The sequence below is a fragment of the Microcaecilia unicolor genome, chromosome 4 (assembly GCF_901765095.1).
Source record: "Microcaecilia unicolor chromosome 4, aMicUni1.1, whole genome shotgun sequence".
Lineage (NCBI taxonomy): Eukaryota > Metazoa > Chordata > Amphibia > Gymnophiona > Siphonopidae > Microcaecilia > Microcaecilia unicolor.
Window position 1 is genome coordinate 248,751,311 of NC_044034.1, and position 15,830 is coordinate 248,767,140.

A 15,830-nucleotide genomic window follows, 5' to 3' on the forward strand; every position below is an offset into this window, starting at 1 on the left:
TAGGTGGCTATTAGGCACATGGGAATTGATATTGTACAACACATTTGCATTATTCATGAAATGTATGTAGTAATCTGTACAGGTGTCCTGTTTTTGAATACTTACGGCGAGCCCTGAGGTGCCTTCGCACCGCCCGGATGAGGTCGGGCCTCTCCCACCTCACACGGCGGAACCGCCTCCTGAGGGACTCCAGGTCCCGGTGGACTCCAAAGCGTCTGTAAGATATAAGTTTGTAGAGCAGGGGTCAGGGGGGTTGGTCCTTTTTGTCCTTTGCACACATTCATTTGCTATTCACATACCAGAGAGAGAGGGTCTACAGTGTTGGGGGGGGGGCCACCTCCATTGGTAGTGAATCATAGTAGCCACCTTTTTAACATTTTGGGGGGTGGAACCCCCAGTGGAGATGACCCCTCCCTCCATACATATTTGATATTGGGGGTGGGGTGGTCAAGCACCCACAGCAGCCACCGAGTTGGTTCCTATGCAGATGATGCCAGAGAGGTGGGCATGAGGCCAGACAGTACCGTTTGTATACATTATAATGTATGCTTGTTAAACTACTTGATATGTGTTATCATGACCATGTTATAAAGTATGGTATAGGTTTCATTGGTCTCATGCTTCCACTATTCGGATGCGTTGTAACCCACTGGCTGCAAAGAGGGGTTGGAAAATGTGGCCTTCACATAACTAACGAAATTGTCACATAACACTAATAGAATAGTCACATACCTAACCTAACGAAATACATTCTTGTAGGGATGTGGGAATGGTGGTCGTTTCAATAACATACAAATTATTAGTGATTGTGCATGTTCCTATATTACTCATGATCCTTGCATGGACACTCCAGTTACTGCTGGTAACATTGATGACGGAGCTGTTATATGTGTAGGTACAGGAGGGGAGGGGGGTTGGGCCATAACCTTACCTTTCTAGCCTGTCCCAGATGCGGGACCAGGCTCGCATGGCCTGCAGCCTGGGGGGCAGGTGGTGGTGCTGCACAAAGAGACGATGGCGGTGCCTTAGGCACAGCCGGACGAGCAGCAAGCTCTCCTGCTCTCCAAAATTCGGCTCTCGCCGTTGTGCCATTTTTCCACGTGTTGGAAAAGAAGTGCCTTATATAGACGACCTTGCGTGAGGGACGTCGTTTCATGCACAGCTCCATATATGGATGACCATTCCATATATGGCCCCTATCAGCACGTGGACGCCCTCGTAAGCATAGACGTCTTTGCCGTGCACATGCCTGCACGTGTGTGGAACGTGCCTTATATAGATGAGTATGACGCACCCCACCCGACCCTTTTCACATATACATATAGCTGCATGTTCAGTAGGTGTACAGTGCATGCAGATCCGGACATTCAGATGGGCACATATGATGAAAGTATGGGTGGAGCAGCATGATATGTCTGTAGTTGACACATATACGCGTTCCTCATATTTTCCCGTACCTGGATGGCCTGAACAACATGTACTGTACTTGCGATACACCTATGTACATTATTTTACACACCACGTGATTTGGTCGTTTGCACCTGCAATAATCGACCGTGTTAGGGCGCCCAATTTAGTCACGCTTATGCGCTCGTCATTTGATTGTTTTCTTACAGGGATAATCGATTATCGAAAAACACCCACACTAGTTTCCCATTATACATGTCTATTTTTGGACGTTTTTGTAAGAACGTCCTAATTCGTACTTGGACAATCTTTCCATTATGCCCCTCCATGTCTCAAATTTTTCCCATTCACTCTAATGTAAACTTACTCCAGTTTGTCACACCAGTGATAAGCGCATACTCTCGTTATGTGCAATACCTCGAGCCTCTCTTTTTACAATATAACTCCTTTTAAGTACAATTTCCCTCATTCTGTCTTGTCTATGTAAAGTTTTAATTCTGCATGAGCCACCCATCCTAATTGGTTCCCAGGTTTATGATGTGCAATTGCTGTGCAGCATGGCAGTTGTACTTCATGAAGCTGGGAGCCAATGAGGTAGGAGTGAGCGGTCCTGCCTTTCTCTATTCTCTCTTCCTCATTGGCTCACAGCTTGTGATACACAGCAGCATGGATCACATGGCTCTGAATGAAAGAGGGTGGGTGACCGCCATTTTCTTTCTTGCATGGGTCACACAGCTCCGAGTGAAGGAGGAGGGTGCCCGCCATCTTCTTTCTGGCCCATGCAATTGAGTGACAACTGAAAATTTCAACTACCTGTGGACTCTAAAATATAGCATACACTAAACTCCTGTATGATTGAGCAGCTGTAGTGGTGTGGAGTAGAACAACTGTAGGGTATAAAGTTGAACTATGCACCTAAACGCCTGTGTAATTGAGCAGCTGTTGTGGTGGTCGTGGAGTACTAGGCTGTAAGGTTGAACCATGAACCTAAACACCCATGCGATTCAGTGGCTGTAGTGAAGCAAACAGTGAAATGGCCATCTCAAAACGCATGTGTAAGGTGCTTTCACTCAATGATAGATAAGACTAGACAATAAGGAAAGTCAGGCTTTCATTGCAAGAGAATATGGGGTGCATCCAAGCCAAATTGCATGCATCTACAAGCAGAAAGCTTCCTGTCAGTAGTCCCTTACTCATGGAGAAAGCCAATCATTTGGCAAAAAACCTTGAATTGGCCGGTTGTAGTGCAACTGTTGGGTGGCTGGAACGATGAAAAATAAGACACAACACAAAGTTCAAAAAACAGCATAGCGAAAAACAAGATGCAGATGAAATGGGTGTGGAGAGATGGATGGCAAATGTTCTACAGGACATCATGAAAGATTACTAACCATGTGACATTTTTAATGCAGTTGAAATAGTTCTTTATTAGAGAGCTAATCCAGATGGGATGCTGGCATTCAAGCAGGCTGAGGTGGCTGGAACAAAAGTGCCAAAGGAAAGACTGACGCTGCTACTCTCATGCAACATGGAAGGAAGTGAAAAGCCGGAGCCACTGACAACGGGAAAATAAACAGCCACGTTGCTTCAAGAACGTTAAACAACGTTCAGTGGCTTATGAGGCAAACAAAATTGCTTGGATGACCTAAAAATTTGGCTACAATGGCTAAAAAAATTGGATAACACAATGCACAGGCAGAAGTGTAAAATTCTGATGCTGTATGACAAGCTGTGCAGCACACAGCGATGACAGGCTATCAAACGTTAAGCTTGTGTTCCTACCACCCAACACAACTTCACTTATTCAGCCGATGGATCAGGGTATCATAGCCAATTTCAAGAAGCATTACAGAGTGCTGGTGCTGTGCCATCTGATGGGCACAATGGACCATGATGACAACATTGGCAAGCGAGCTGCCAAAATGGCTTGCAAGGTTAGCTTACTGGACTCGCTGCACATGCAGGAGGAGGCTTGGTGTTGTTACCCAGAGAACAATTTCCAACTGCTACAGATGGACTAGCTTTGTGAAAGAATGCTATGATGATGAAAATCCTGCATCCACTGTTGATCTTCCAGCTGGAATGACTGCTGAGGGGTTTGACCGCTATGTGGCAGTTGATGACAACCTGAAGACATCTGCTGACATAAATGATGAAGAGATTTGCTCAGCGTTGTAGTCTGTGGCTTGAGGATGCTAGAGACACGATGAGCCAACGGGGATGAAAGTTGGCGGTGAGCGTGAAGCAAGACACGTTTGCTGCTGCATTACAAAGCTTGGACATTGTGACAGCTTAACTAGAGGGTAATGGGTGCCATAGAGGGTAATGGGTGCCAGAGTTACAAACCTTATTATGACCTGTTGGACCTTGTCTACAACACAAATAGACAAAACACAGTATAGCAAACAATTGCAGATTTTTTTAAATTCCATTTGACACTAGTTTTTTGTAACAAAAATTACATTGATGCTTTATATATAAATATATATATATTTTCTCTTTTTTTTTTTGTAGAAAATTGGCTATGTCTTACAACATTTTGCAGTGATGGATAATTGTTTACTGTCCAATAACACTAATAATTAAGTTACACTACACTAGCTCTGTGTAATTACTTAAATAATGCTTTGAATAAGGCAACTTCGGTGATGTGCATGCTCCGGATAAGTGCAAGTGGAAATTTGGTCCGGAGCCCTTGCACTTAAACGGAGTGCACTGTAACAGTAAACAGGCCTAAAAATGTAATTTATTCTCAATATTACCCTAAGAAACAAAAGGAGGATGGAAAGGGAGAAGATTGACAAATGATAATCAACAGACAAGAAGGGAGGACAAGTTGCACAAACTATGCTTAAAGTGGCACAGCTGCTGCCTCGCAAGACGAAGGTCAGAATGAAAACCATGGTTCAGATAATTAAAAAAAAAAAGAGAAATGAAGTCAGTCATTGTGTGCATCAAACATTGCAGATTTATATAACATGGGATAATGATGGTTGAAATTATATTTAACTATGACTATCATCAATATATGTGAAACTGTACTAACACTGGGAAAAACCCCTAATAATTTACTTTTGCATAAAGTTATATTTTTATTTTAGAACTGCATCAAAATTTTCTAAAAGCATCCCATAAGTACATAAATATTGCCACACGGGGACAGACCAAAGGTCCATCAAGCCCAGCATTCTGTTTCCAACAGTGGCCAATCCAGGTCCTAGTATTTTTGGAAACAGTAAACAAACGTTTCACATCTACCCGTTCCACTCCACTCATTATTTTATAGACCTCTATCATATCTCCCCCTCAGCTGTCTTTTCTCCAAGCTGAAGAGCCCTAGCCGCTTCAGCCTTTCCTCATAGGGAAGTCGTCCCATTCCCTTTATCATTTTCGTCGCCCTTCTCTGTACCTTTTCTAATTCCACTATATCTTTTTTGAGATGTGGCGACCAGAAATGAACACAATATTCAAGGTGTGGTCGCACTATGGACCAATACAAAGGCTTTATAACGTCCTCACTTTTGTTTTCCATTTCTTTCTCTATTTACAGTCAATTATATTTTGCTGATCCATTAGCAATGTGCTCACTTGGTTACAGTAAACACTAGTACAGAATTGTCCAACCTCGGTCCTCAAGGGTCGCAATCCAATCAGGTTTTCAGGATTTCTCCCAATAAATATGCATGAGATCTATTTGCATGCACTGCCTCCATTCTATGTAAATAGATCTCACGTATATTCGTTGGGGAAATCTCATGCATGTTTATTGGTGAAATCCTGAAAACTTGACCTGGCGAGGGGCAAAGTTGGACACCCCTGCACTAATACAATTAACAGTAAACAAAATGATGACTAATACAAAAATGACTGGACAAAACAAGGGCAAAGATCCAGGTCTTGGGTGGCTTACAAAAATGAAGATATGACTCAGGGGCCCTTTTACTAAATGGCCAGTTAGCATGCCCAGAAAGGTGTTAAACCATTTTGTGGTAATTTGCCTATTTGCACATGCTAACCGTGTATTTTTTTTATTTTTACATTTTTTTTGGAGGGGGCAGGGCATGGGCGTGATCATTATTGTTGAATCATAGCAGTTACTATTCTAATGCAGTGGTTCTCAACCCAGTGCTCCTGACACACCCAGCTAGGTTTTCAAAAAAATCATAACTACATAAGTAATGCCATACTGGGAAAAGACCAAAGGTCCATCGAGCCCAGCATCCTTGTCCCCGACAGCGGCCAATCCAGGTCAAGGGCATGAGATTAGAGCTGAATATAATGGAGGCACTGCATGGAAATCCCTCTTTTGTATATTTGTGCAAATCCTGAAAACCCAACTGTGTCCTAAGAATTGTGTTGAGAATCACTATTTTAAGCTGCCTGTAACAGAAAACATTATTAGAGTGTAAAATTGCGATCATTATTCCCTAGAAAAAATGTGTTTGTCAGGTTTTAAAACAAGTGAGCAAAGCATAACTTTGAATAAAACAAACTTCACATTAGCAGAGTTGATGCGGTCTTCAAAGTCACAGCATAATTAAAAAATTAAGCTGCAATTGTGTTAAAGATATTTTGCTTACAAACACATCATATAATAAGGCCACTACGATTTCAATATAGATCAAAGATCAATCATCTAAAAAAACAGCAACAACCAGAATAGAAAGATAAATGTACTTGATGAGAACAATTTTCAAAACCATTCACCTAGGCAAGTTTGCTTTCTGACACTGCTCTGCCTCAATCCAGTTAAAAGTATAGATGACCTTCCCTAACACAGATACTTTTGGCTTAAATCATTAGAAATTCTTGGAGACGTGTTTAGGTGGTAGAACCAAAATAATGCTCATATTATACAGCAATTAGTTTATTTATAACAAAAAAACTATCACTGATTGAGGGAGAATGTTCTCAGTTTGTGAGCTCTTTGAGCAGGGACTGTCTTTTTCGTGTATGGTGTACAGCGCTGCGTAGCGCTATAGAAGTGATAAGTAGTAGTAGAAGTTTGTGCAACACCTGCTGCTCACTGCCTTGCTCACTATCTATTTACACCTATTTTAACATGTTACTGTGATATACCCCATCAAGGATGTGGCACTACCCAGAGTACACACTGGTAAAGCACAGTTACCACTGGCTGTGTACTACTGATGCATCTGGTACAAACTGTCTGTTCAGAATTTAAGACTACTTAAAGTATATGAATGTAATAGTATTTAGCAATTCTATTTATTTGCATAGGCTTGCTAAATTTTTCTCTGCATTTCTTCCTGCCACTGTTCATTAAAATCAATAATTTATATCAATACATAAAGTAAAGCTCATCACTTACATATATTCATTACTGGAAAACATGAATAAGTGATAAGATGTGCACATCCAACCAAGAGCTTAATCTCAGTGCTGAAGAGATGTAGTACCAGGGCTTTTTTTTGAGGGAGTACTGAGTACCGGCACCTTTTCTAATGTCTGCAAAAAACTGACCCATGGACCCCAAGTTTTAATGAAAGAGCTCAGGCTCTACACACCAATTCTGCCTTGTCATAGGTTCTGTGACTGGTTGCAGGGGGCCTGGCTATTGTGGGGTGGGTCCAGTGGTGTGCTGGTAAATGTTTAACAACAGGCTCTCTCCCCGGTCCACCTCTGTGCCCCCCCCCCCCCCAAATTGCAGAGCTGACTATAGCCGGGGAGAGAGCCTGGGGGGGGGGGGGCAATGCATTACTCCATGAAAAAAAAAATTAAATGATCCCAGGTTCCAATCTAATTCATGTTTAATGTGGGATAAAATGCCATAACTAAGTAAATAAATATAAACTTTTAATGTTGAGCACCTGATTCTTAAAGTGGACATAGTCCAAACACTATAATGAAAAAAAAATGATTTTTTCTACCTTTGTTGTTTGGTGACTTTGTTTTTCTGATCATGCTGGCCCAGTATCCGATTCTGCTATCTGTCCTCTTAACTCCGTTTCCAGGGCTTCCTTTCTATTTCTTTACTTTCCGCCTTTCTTCTTCATTTCTTGCCCTACATCCATAAGTAAAAGCTGGGTCCTCTGCACACTTGACTGTCCAGTGAATCCAGCTTCTGCCTATTTTCTTCATCCATGTGCAGTTTTTCTCCTCTCCTCCTTTTCCCTTATCTCATCTCCTTCCTCACTCTTCCCTCCCCCTCCATCCAAGTCCAACAACCTTCCTCTCCCCTGCCCTCCCCTCCATCCACCCACCCACCCATACCCAGCGATTCTCTTCTGTCGCCTGCCCCCCCTCCAGCCACCCATACCCAGCGACTCTCCTCTCCCCTGCCCTCCCCCTCCAGCCACTCATACTCAGCGATTCTCCTCTCCCCTGCCCTCCCTCCAGCCACCCATACCCAGTGATTCTCCTCTCCTCTGCCCCCCCCTCCAGCCACCCATACCCAGCGATTCTCTCCTCTCCCCTGCCCCCCTCCAGCCACCCATACCCAGCGATTCTCCTCTCCCCTGCCCCCTCCTCCAGCCACCCATACCCAGCGATTCTCCTCTCCCCTGCCCCCCCTCCAGCCACCCATACCCAGCGATTCTCTCCTCTCCCCTGCCCTCCCCTCCAGCCACCCATACCCAGCGATTGTCCTCTCCCCTGCCCTCCCTCCAGCCACCCATACCCAGCGATTCTCTCCTCTCCCCTGCCCCCCTCCAGCCACCCATACCCAGCGATTCTCCTCTCCCCTGCCCCCTCCTCCAGCCACCCATACCCAGCGATTCTCCTCCCCTGCCCCCCCTCCAGCCACCCATACCCAGCGATTCTCTCCTCTCCCCTGCCCTCCCCTCCAGCCACCCATACCCAGCGATTGTCCTCTCCCCTGCCCCCCAGGTTGTCCAGTGGATTCTTCGGGGCAGGCAGGAAAGATCTCCAGTCTTTCCTGCCCGCTGCTGGCGCTGACTCTCCCGTGGCGCTACTGCATCGCTCTTCAAAATGGCCACCAAGACTTACAAGGGTGGCCTCCAAGACTTCAGCTTTACATATCCTTGCACCTGCTGTTCGTGGATTTAACCTGCATACTTGGCACCTGAAAATAGGCAGGTTAAATATTCCCCATGCACTGCCAGTGGATCTTTATAAGGAAAATTAGTTTGCAGGCTTGTGAATACAAAGTACTGTGGGCCTGCAAACTGTTAGTGGCTGCTCAGAATTACTCTCCCTTCTTTTATTTGGACAGTCTGGTATAAAAGATAACACATTTGCTACCATGGTATCCAAATTAATACAAGTTTATTCCACTGTGCCCTGCTTCCACCCCACACTTTCAAACTAAAAATGTATCTTGTATGCTTACCAGCAACTTTAAATAAAATGGATCTTTTCTCCAAGTCCTTGCTTTCTGTTTTGGAGTCAAGTGATTTGGTTGCCTTTTCTGTGCTTACATTTGTATTTGAATTTGATGTATTAAGCGGAACTGGTTTCCTTGGAAGTGGAGGTTTCTCATAAAGATGTTCTGAGGAATGTGTTTTAGATTTTCCATTGTCATTTAAAAAACTACCTGTATTAGTATCAGATGCTGTTTTGATCTGTAAATGGTTGTCGGCTTTTGAGAGTAAAGCAGGACACGCTTGTTCAGATTTACAAAGAGCACTATCCTTCTGTACTGCTTTTGATTCTGTACAATAGCTCTCTCTGTATTTCAGTGACAAAGAAGTAGGTCTGAGTTTAACCTGAAAAGCATTCTTATCTTCTGAATCTGACTGGCACCTGGAAACTACAGAAGAATCGCTCATAGCTGGCGGTGTCTGAGAAGCACTGAGCACCATTTTGTCCACAGGCCTAGTTTCAGTTGCAGCTGGAGATTCTTGTTTTTTTATGCAAGGTTTTCTCTCAGGGTGATCTGAATTTGAACACACGCCCTCTTTTGTCTTCTCATGTCTTGGAACAATAACATTTGTTTTAGGAATAGAAAGCTTTGGGTTTTTCAGACTTTCACCATCTAGATTTCCTTTCATAGTGAAGCTCCCAGTCCTTGGTCTCTCCCATGCTGAGGACACTGAAAATTTTCTCAGTGCAGTAAATTCATTTGCTACTTTTTCTACTTTCTTCTCTGAAAACACCCCCAAATGCCCCATCAAGTGGCTGTCTTCCATATTAGGAACAAAGAGTTCTGCCACGCTTTTACTTTTTCCAAGATGCCAGGAGGTCATCTCAACCTTGGATGACAAAGGCACTTGTGGAAAGTCAGGAGGGGTTTCGTTTCCATGAGAAGATGGATTGGAATGCTTTAATGAAGATTTTTTTGGTAACTGTTTACCAAGATCTGTACCTATTGTTGATTCTTCATGTACTTGCCCTACTTCAGATAGTTCCATAGGTGCTTCAGCTTCTTCCTGCGTGATCTCTTCCTTCTTATGCAGTATATTCACTGAAAGCACATTAGAAAGAAGAGTTCTTTCAGAGTTTACGCTGTAGGTAAAATCCTTCATATTCTCGTTTGGTGCAATTAATTCCTCTGAAAGATCTTTACCCATTTTTGTTTCTCCATCTAAATTAGCCTCTAGTATACTTTCATAGTCTTCAGATTCTACAACATTTGTGTCAGTAAAAACATTTTGTTCACTGTTTTTTATTTCCAGGAAGGCAATGCTGGCATCATCATATGATATTTCTATCCTGGTAGGCTCATCACCTAAGCCATGGCAGTAGTTCTGGAGCACACTGGGGCTCTCTGAATATGTCATGCTGTTTATTGGAGGTATCCTGTCTTCTTTTGCTTGCTGCCCTTGAATTGGATATTTCTCTACAAACTCCGCTGGTATACTTTCTTTATCCTCATCCTCTTCCTCTTCTAAAGTGCAGCTCAGGTCAGTAAGAGAATCTGACTGTGTCCTCTGCATAAATATAAAGGACAGAAGATCACATGGATGTTATTTCTTTACATGTAGAAATGCAACCAATTACTGGGGACGGTGTAAAGGAAAATCCTAAATTAAATAGGAGTGTGACCAAACATTTGCAAATTAAGTGGAACAATTTTTTGAGTGCTCAAGTTTTGTTAAATAGAGAAAATCAAAATGAATTTAAGTATTTTAAAGCACCAGAAAGGATAAATCTGTGTTTGATGACTAAGGGAGGAAATTATCAATGTGGGCTACCGTTAAGATGGGCTATTTTAGCACAGGTCCCATTTAATGCAATGAGGCCTAGTTACTAATCAACTGGGTTAACAGTAAAATAACCTATCTTAATAGTAGCCCATGTTGATAAATTCCACCCTAACTTGTTTTGTTAGACATCTTGTTTAAGCTTCATATTTTGACTTTTTGAACTGTAAAAGGATTGTGACAAATATTATATACTACTACTACTTGACATTTCTAGAGCGCTACTAGGGTTACGCAGCGCTGTACAGTTTAACAAAAAAGGACAGTCCCTGCTCAAAGGAGCTTACAATCTAATGGGCGAAATGAAATGAAATAGAGTATTTTTATATGTACTTTAGGATTTCTTTAGATGTAGCGGACAGATGTGAAGCGTTTGTTTACGCTTTCTAACAATAATAGAACCAGGAGACACAAGATGAAATTAGAATGTGGTAGGTTTAAAACAAATCGGAGAAAGTTTTTCTTTACTCAGCGCATGGTTAGACTCTGGAACTCACTGCTGGAGAAGATAGTGACGGCAGCTGGCCTTGCTGAGTTTAAAGGGGGTCTGGACAGATTTGTGAAGGAAAAGTCCATTGATCGTTATTAAATTTTGGTTTTTTTGCCAGGTTCTTGGGGCCTGGATTGGCCGCTGGCGGAGACAGAGTGCTGGGCTTGATGATCCTTTGGTCTTTTCCCAGCGTGGCAGTGCTTATGTGCTTAATTATATATATTCTTTTTCTGACATTGTTTCCTTCAGTTCAACCAGAACCAAGTCTGATCTGGTACCACAGGCCAGGTCTTCGTTTGCACTACCTTGGGATTATCCTCCCACTTTGTTCATCCCACTGTATTTCCCTTTCTGATCTACTCTAGTCCAATTCTTGCAGCAAGTGTCCCTGCTCAAGAGGGGTGAGGGAAGGTCATATATTAGGACTCCTTTCAAAATCCTGTAATCATGGACCACAAATCTGACTACTAGGAACACAATTTTTATAAAGCATTTCCTATGTAGAAAGAATGTGTTACTTGAGGAGAAGGACTCTTATATAACTGTACTGTTGATTACGAATATCGACCAAATGGTATGTACTTATAGGCACACTGCGTGGAGGCATTCCCATAGATTTAGCTTGGATGGAGCAGGAACAAAGCTGTAATATAAGTACATAAGTACATAAGTAATGCCACACTGGGAAAAGACCAAGGGTCCATCGAGCCCAGCATCCTGTCCACGACAGCGGCCAATCCACAGGCCAAAGGCACCTGGCAAGCTTCCCAAACGTACAGACATTCTATACATGTTATTCCTGGAATTGTGGATTTTTCCCAAGTCCATTTAGTAGTGGTTTATGGACTTGTCCTTTAGGAAACCGTCTAACCTCTTTTAAAACTCTGTCAAGCTAACCGCCTTCACCACATTCTCCAGCAACGAATTCCAGAGTTTAATTATGCGTTGGGTGAAGAAAAAGTTTCTCTGATTTATTTTAAATTTACTACACTGTAGTTTCATCGCATGCCCCCTAGTCCTAGTATTTTTGGAAAGCGTGAACAGATGCTTCACATCCAGCTGTTCCACTCCACTCATTATTTTATATACCTCTATCATGTCTCCCCTCAGCCGTCTCTCCTCCAAGCTGAAAAGCCCTAGCCTCCTTAGTCTTTCTTCATAGGGAAGTCATCCCATCCCCGCTATCATTTTAGTCGCCCTTTGCTGCACCTTTTCCAATTCTGCTATATCTTTCTTGAGATGCTGCCCTTTGGAATACACTGCCGCGCAACCTAAGAATGACTCACGAACAAGCCTCCTTCCGCAAATTACTGAAGACTCATCTGTTTGAAACAATTTATGGCAAAACACATAGAGTCCACACTCACTGATCATCAATGCTCCATACATCCACTCCTATCCCTCATCCCCCATAATTCCACATCACTCATACATTTACTCACAGGAATATGTACATCATATATCTCTGTGTCTTAACACTGCCCTTTAAGCTTCCCACTGTCTCTTTCCAACGTTTCAATGTTGATCTCCCATTGTCATATTCTTAATGATTCTTCGATGGTTTCACAAAACTTGCACAATGTAACCTATAACCAAGTTATTACAAATGTATTTCCACTATTCATGTCTTATTGTAAGCCACACTGAACCCGCAAAGAGGTGGGAAAATGTGGGATACAAATGCAATAAATAAATAAATAAATGCGGCGACCAGAATTCAACACAATACTCAAGTTGCGGTCGCACCATGGAGTGATATAACAGCATTATGACATCCTCACACCTGTTTTCCATACCTTTCCTAATAATACCCAACATTCTATTCGCTTTCCTAGCCGCAGCAGCACACTGGGCAGAAAGTTTCAGTGTATTATCGACGACGACATCCAGATATATGCAAATTTGATAAAATACATGAACACACACATACATTTATACCTCATTTGGTCAGATGTAAATCTGTGCATGAGAATGTGCATGCTACTGGGATAGTTTTGGGTACCTATTTTATAAAACACAAACTGACACCTACTTTGCCTTTATAAAATAGGTGCCCTGTAATAAAATTATCCTCCATGCATCACCATTCTGCAATGACTGACTTCTTCTCCTCCCCCTCCCAGGCCAATGACTGTTACCTTTGAAGCATCCCCGGTTCCACCAGGGAGTGAAAGGTCTTATCTCAGGTCAAACTCAGCTCTTTCTGCCAGGGGCAGCCCTATAATGAGAAGCCAACTGAGACGGAAGCCTCAGGTGGCTCAGAAAGCAGTATCACAGGCAGACAGCCAATACAAGAAAAAAAGGAATTTGAATCTCCTACAGCATAAGAGCCTGCTCTCGGACCAGCAGGTTAACTGCTGCCCTAAGTATTTATCTCCCAGCTGCCTCACAGCATGCCCGCCCAGCTCGGCATCTTCCTTCCATTCCATTCCCCCCCCCCCCCTTGACGGTGCAGCATTTCACTTCCATTCCCCCCCACCCCGATTCGGTGCGGCATTTCACTTCCACCCCCCCCACCCCCCCCGATTCAGTGGAACATATCCCTTCCATTTTCCCTCTCCCCTCTTGAATCAGGTCTGGCATATTTCCTTTTCCCCTCCCTCTTTATTTGGTCTTTATTTGTTATCCAGAGATCGCTGGCACTGGCAGTAACAGAGATTCACATTCTCTGCCTGCAATCAGAACCAGAGTCTTGTTTCTACTGCGGCCTGCCCAAGGGAAAAGGAAGTTACACCAGGCAGGGCAGGCAACAGTAGAAACAAGACTCTGGCACTGGTGGTAGGCAGCGAATGTGAATCTCTGCTACCGCCAGCGATCTCTGGACAGCAAATGAAGAGGAAAAGGAGAGATGCCAGACCAGGTTGGGGGGGGGGGGAGAATGACAAGAGAGAGTGAGTATGATGCTGGTCAGTGGGAGGGAGAAATATTTGATAGGGAGAAGATGTTGGAAACAGGAGGCAAATTAGAGATATTGTACTTGTGGAGGAAGAAATTTTGGAGGGTGGGGGGTGGAAAGGAAGGAAGGAGAACTGTTGGACTGGGGAGAGGGAGAGCTGTTGGAACTGGGAGGTGGGGGTAGAAGGGAGGGAGAGATATTGGACTTGAGGGGTGGTTCTAGAAGGGAGGGAGGGAGGGAGAGTTGTTGGATGTGGTTGGCAAAAGGAAAGAAGGGATGGAAGGAAAGGAGAGAACTTTGATTTGGGGGGGTGGAAGGGAAAGATGGATGTTGGAGTCTGAGGGGAGGGTGGAAGGAAGAAAGAGAGAGAGGGAGGGAGGAAGATTTGTCAGACAGGGTAGGAAGAAATAGGGAAGGAGGGAAGGAGAGATGTTAGACTCGAGTGGAGGTAGAAGGAAGGGAGGGAGGGAGGGAGAGAGGGATGTTGGACGGGGGAAATTCTGGGTGCGGAAAGGAAAAGGCAGGGAGCTGTTAAGTTTCGGAGGGGGGGGGGGGAGAAGGAGGGGGAGGAGCTGCTAGGAATAGTGGAACCATGTGGGAAGGGCAGTGAGAGGGTTATCAAGAAAATAAGTGAGCAGAAGATAGTGAATACAGAGGGTAGAAATGTGATAATAGGGAACAGATGTTAGATAAAAGGGAATAGGAGACTGCAGTGAGATGGGAAATGCAACAGCTAGGGTTTGAGAGAACAAGACTGAAAGATAAAGGTAAATGAAAAGTGAAAAGCAGAAGACAGAGTGAACAGAGAGGCTGAAAAGAAGGGAGAGAGCTTTAAGTGAAAGATCAATATGTCAGAGACAGGTGTAGTGAGGGAATGGAACAAGAGGAGGAGAGAAGAGAAATACAAATGGACAGCAGCCATTGGAAACAGAATTAGCAGGATATCCACAATGAATATTCATGAGTTAGATTTGCATGCAAATCGATCTCATGCATATTCATTGTGGATAGGAAGGAAAACAACAAGCAGATCAATGAGCAGTCCAAAGCATACTTTACTGCTGAATCACAATCAAATAAAAAGCCCGATACAGGCCGTGTTTCGCCCAAAAGGGCTGCATCAGGGGCTATGTCAGAAGTTGTATCCAACAATCAAAACAATGAATGTTGTTGCAACCATATATAATTGGTAGGAAATAAAAAGTTGTACCAATGGGTAAAAAAAAACAGTGGTAAAACTGCTTAACAAGATGGGAGCTCTGCATAGAAATGTGGCGAGCTCCTGTATTTGTGTCGCTGGAAAAAGAAAAAGCAATATTCATGAGTTAGATTTGCATGCAATTGAGGCAGCACATGCTGAGTGAGTACGATGATGAGATCCCATGACACAGGCGGAGGTTTGAGAGGGGACTATCAAAAGTAAGCCTCTTATGACGCGAACAACCAGAGACTGTCCAGAGATGGGCCTAACTCTACATGGTGATGGTAAGCACTAATCGCACTAAGATGAACCCTTAAACACATAAGCACATAGCACCGCCATACTGGGAAAAGACCAAGGGTCCATCAAGCCCAGCATCCTGTCTCCAACAGTGGCCAATCCAGGCTTCAAGAACCCAGCAAAACCCATTAAAAAATAATTTTTAATAATGTTCAATGGACTTTTCCCTACGGAATCTGTCCAAACCCCCTTTAAACCCTTAGAAAGTTTGTCTTGAGACCAGACTCAGAAAGGTGTAGAAGGTATTCAAGTGTAGTCTGTGTAGGGCAAGGAAGAGGACCTAGGGCCTTGCCCTCACACCAGATGGCAAACCCCCTCCACTTGAAAGAGTTACATCTCTTTGGGGAATCTGTCCTTGAAACCAGCAAGACCTGGGAGACACCCTCAGGAATATTCAAGGAAGCATTTTTT

The 15,830-nt window shown here is 43.5% G+C and overlaps 1 protein-coding gene across 2 annotated transcripts in view; it reads right to left on the bottom strand.

Moving 5' to 3' along the window:
* Positions 1-15,830, bottom strand: part of LOC115469099 (uncharacterized protein KIAA1211-like) — an 87,549-nt gene that overhangs the window by 28,230 nt on the left and 43,489 nt on the right. For both annotated transcript variants that reach the window (XM_030201394.1, XM_030201393.1), the window contains one exon: positions 8,720-10,259. In XM_030201394.1, the coding sequence (XP_030057254.1) occupies positions 8,720-10,259 (1,540 nt within the window). The remainder of the gene's footprint in view (positions 1-8,719; positions 10,260-15,830) is intronic.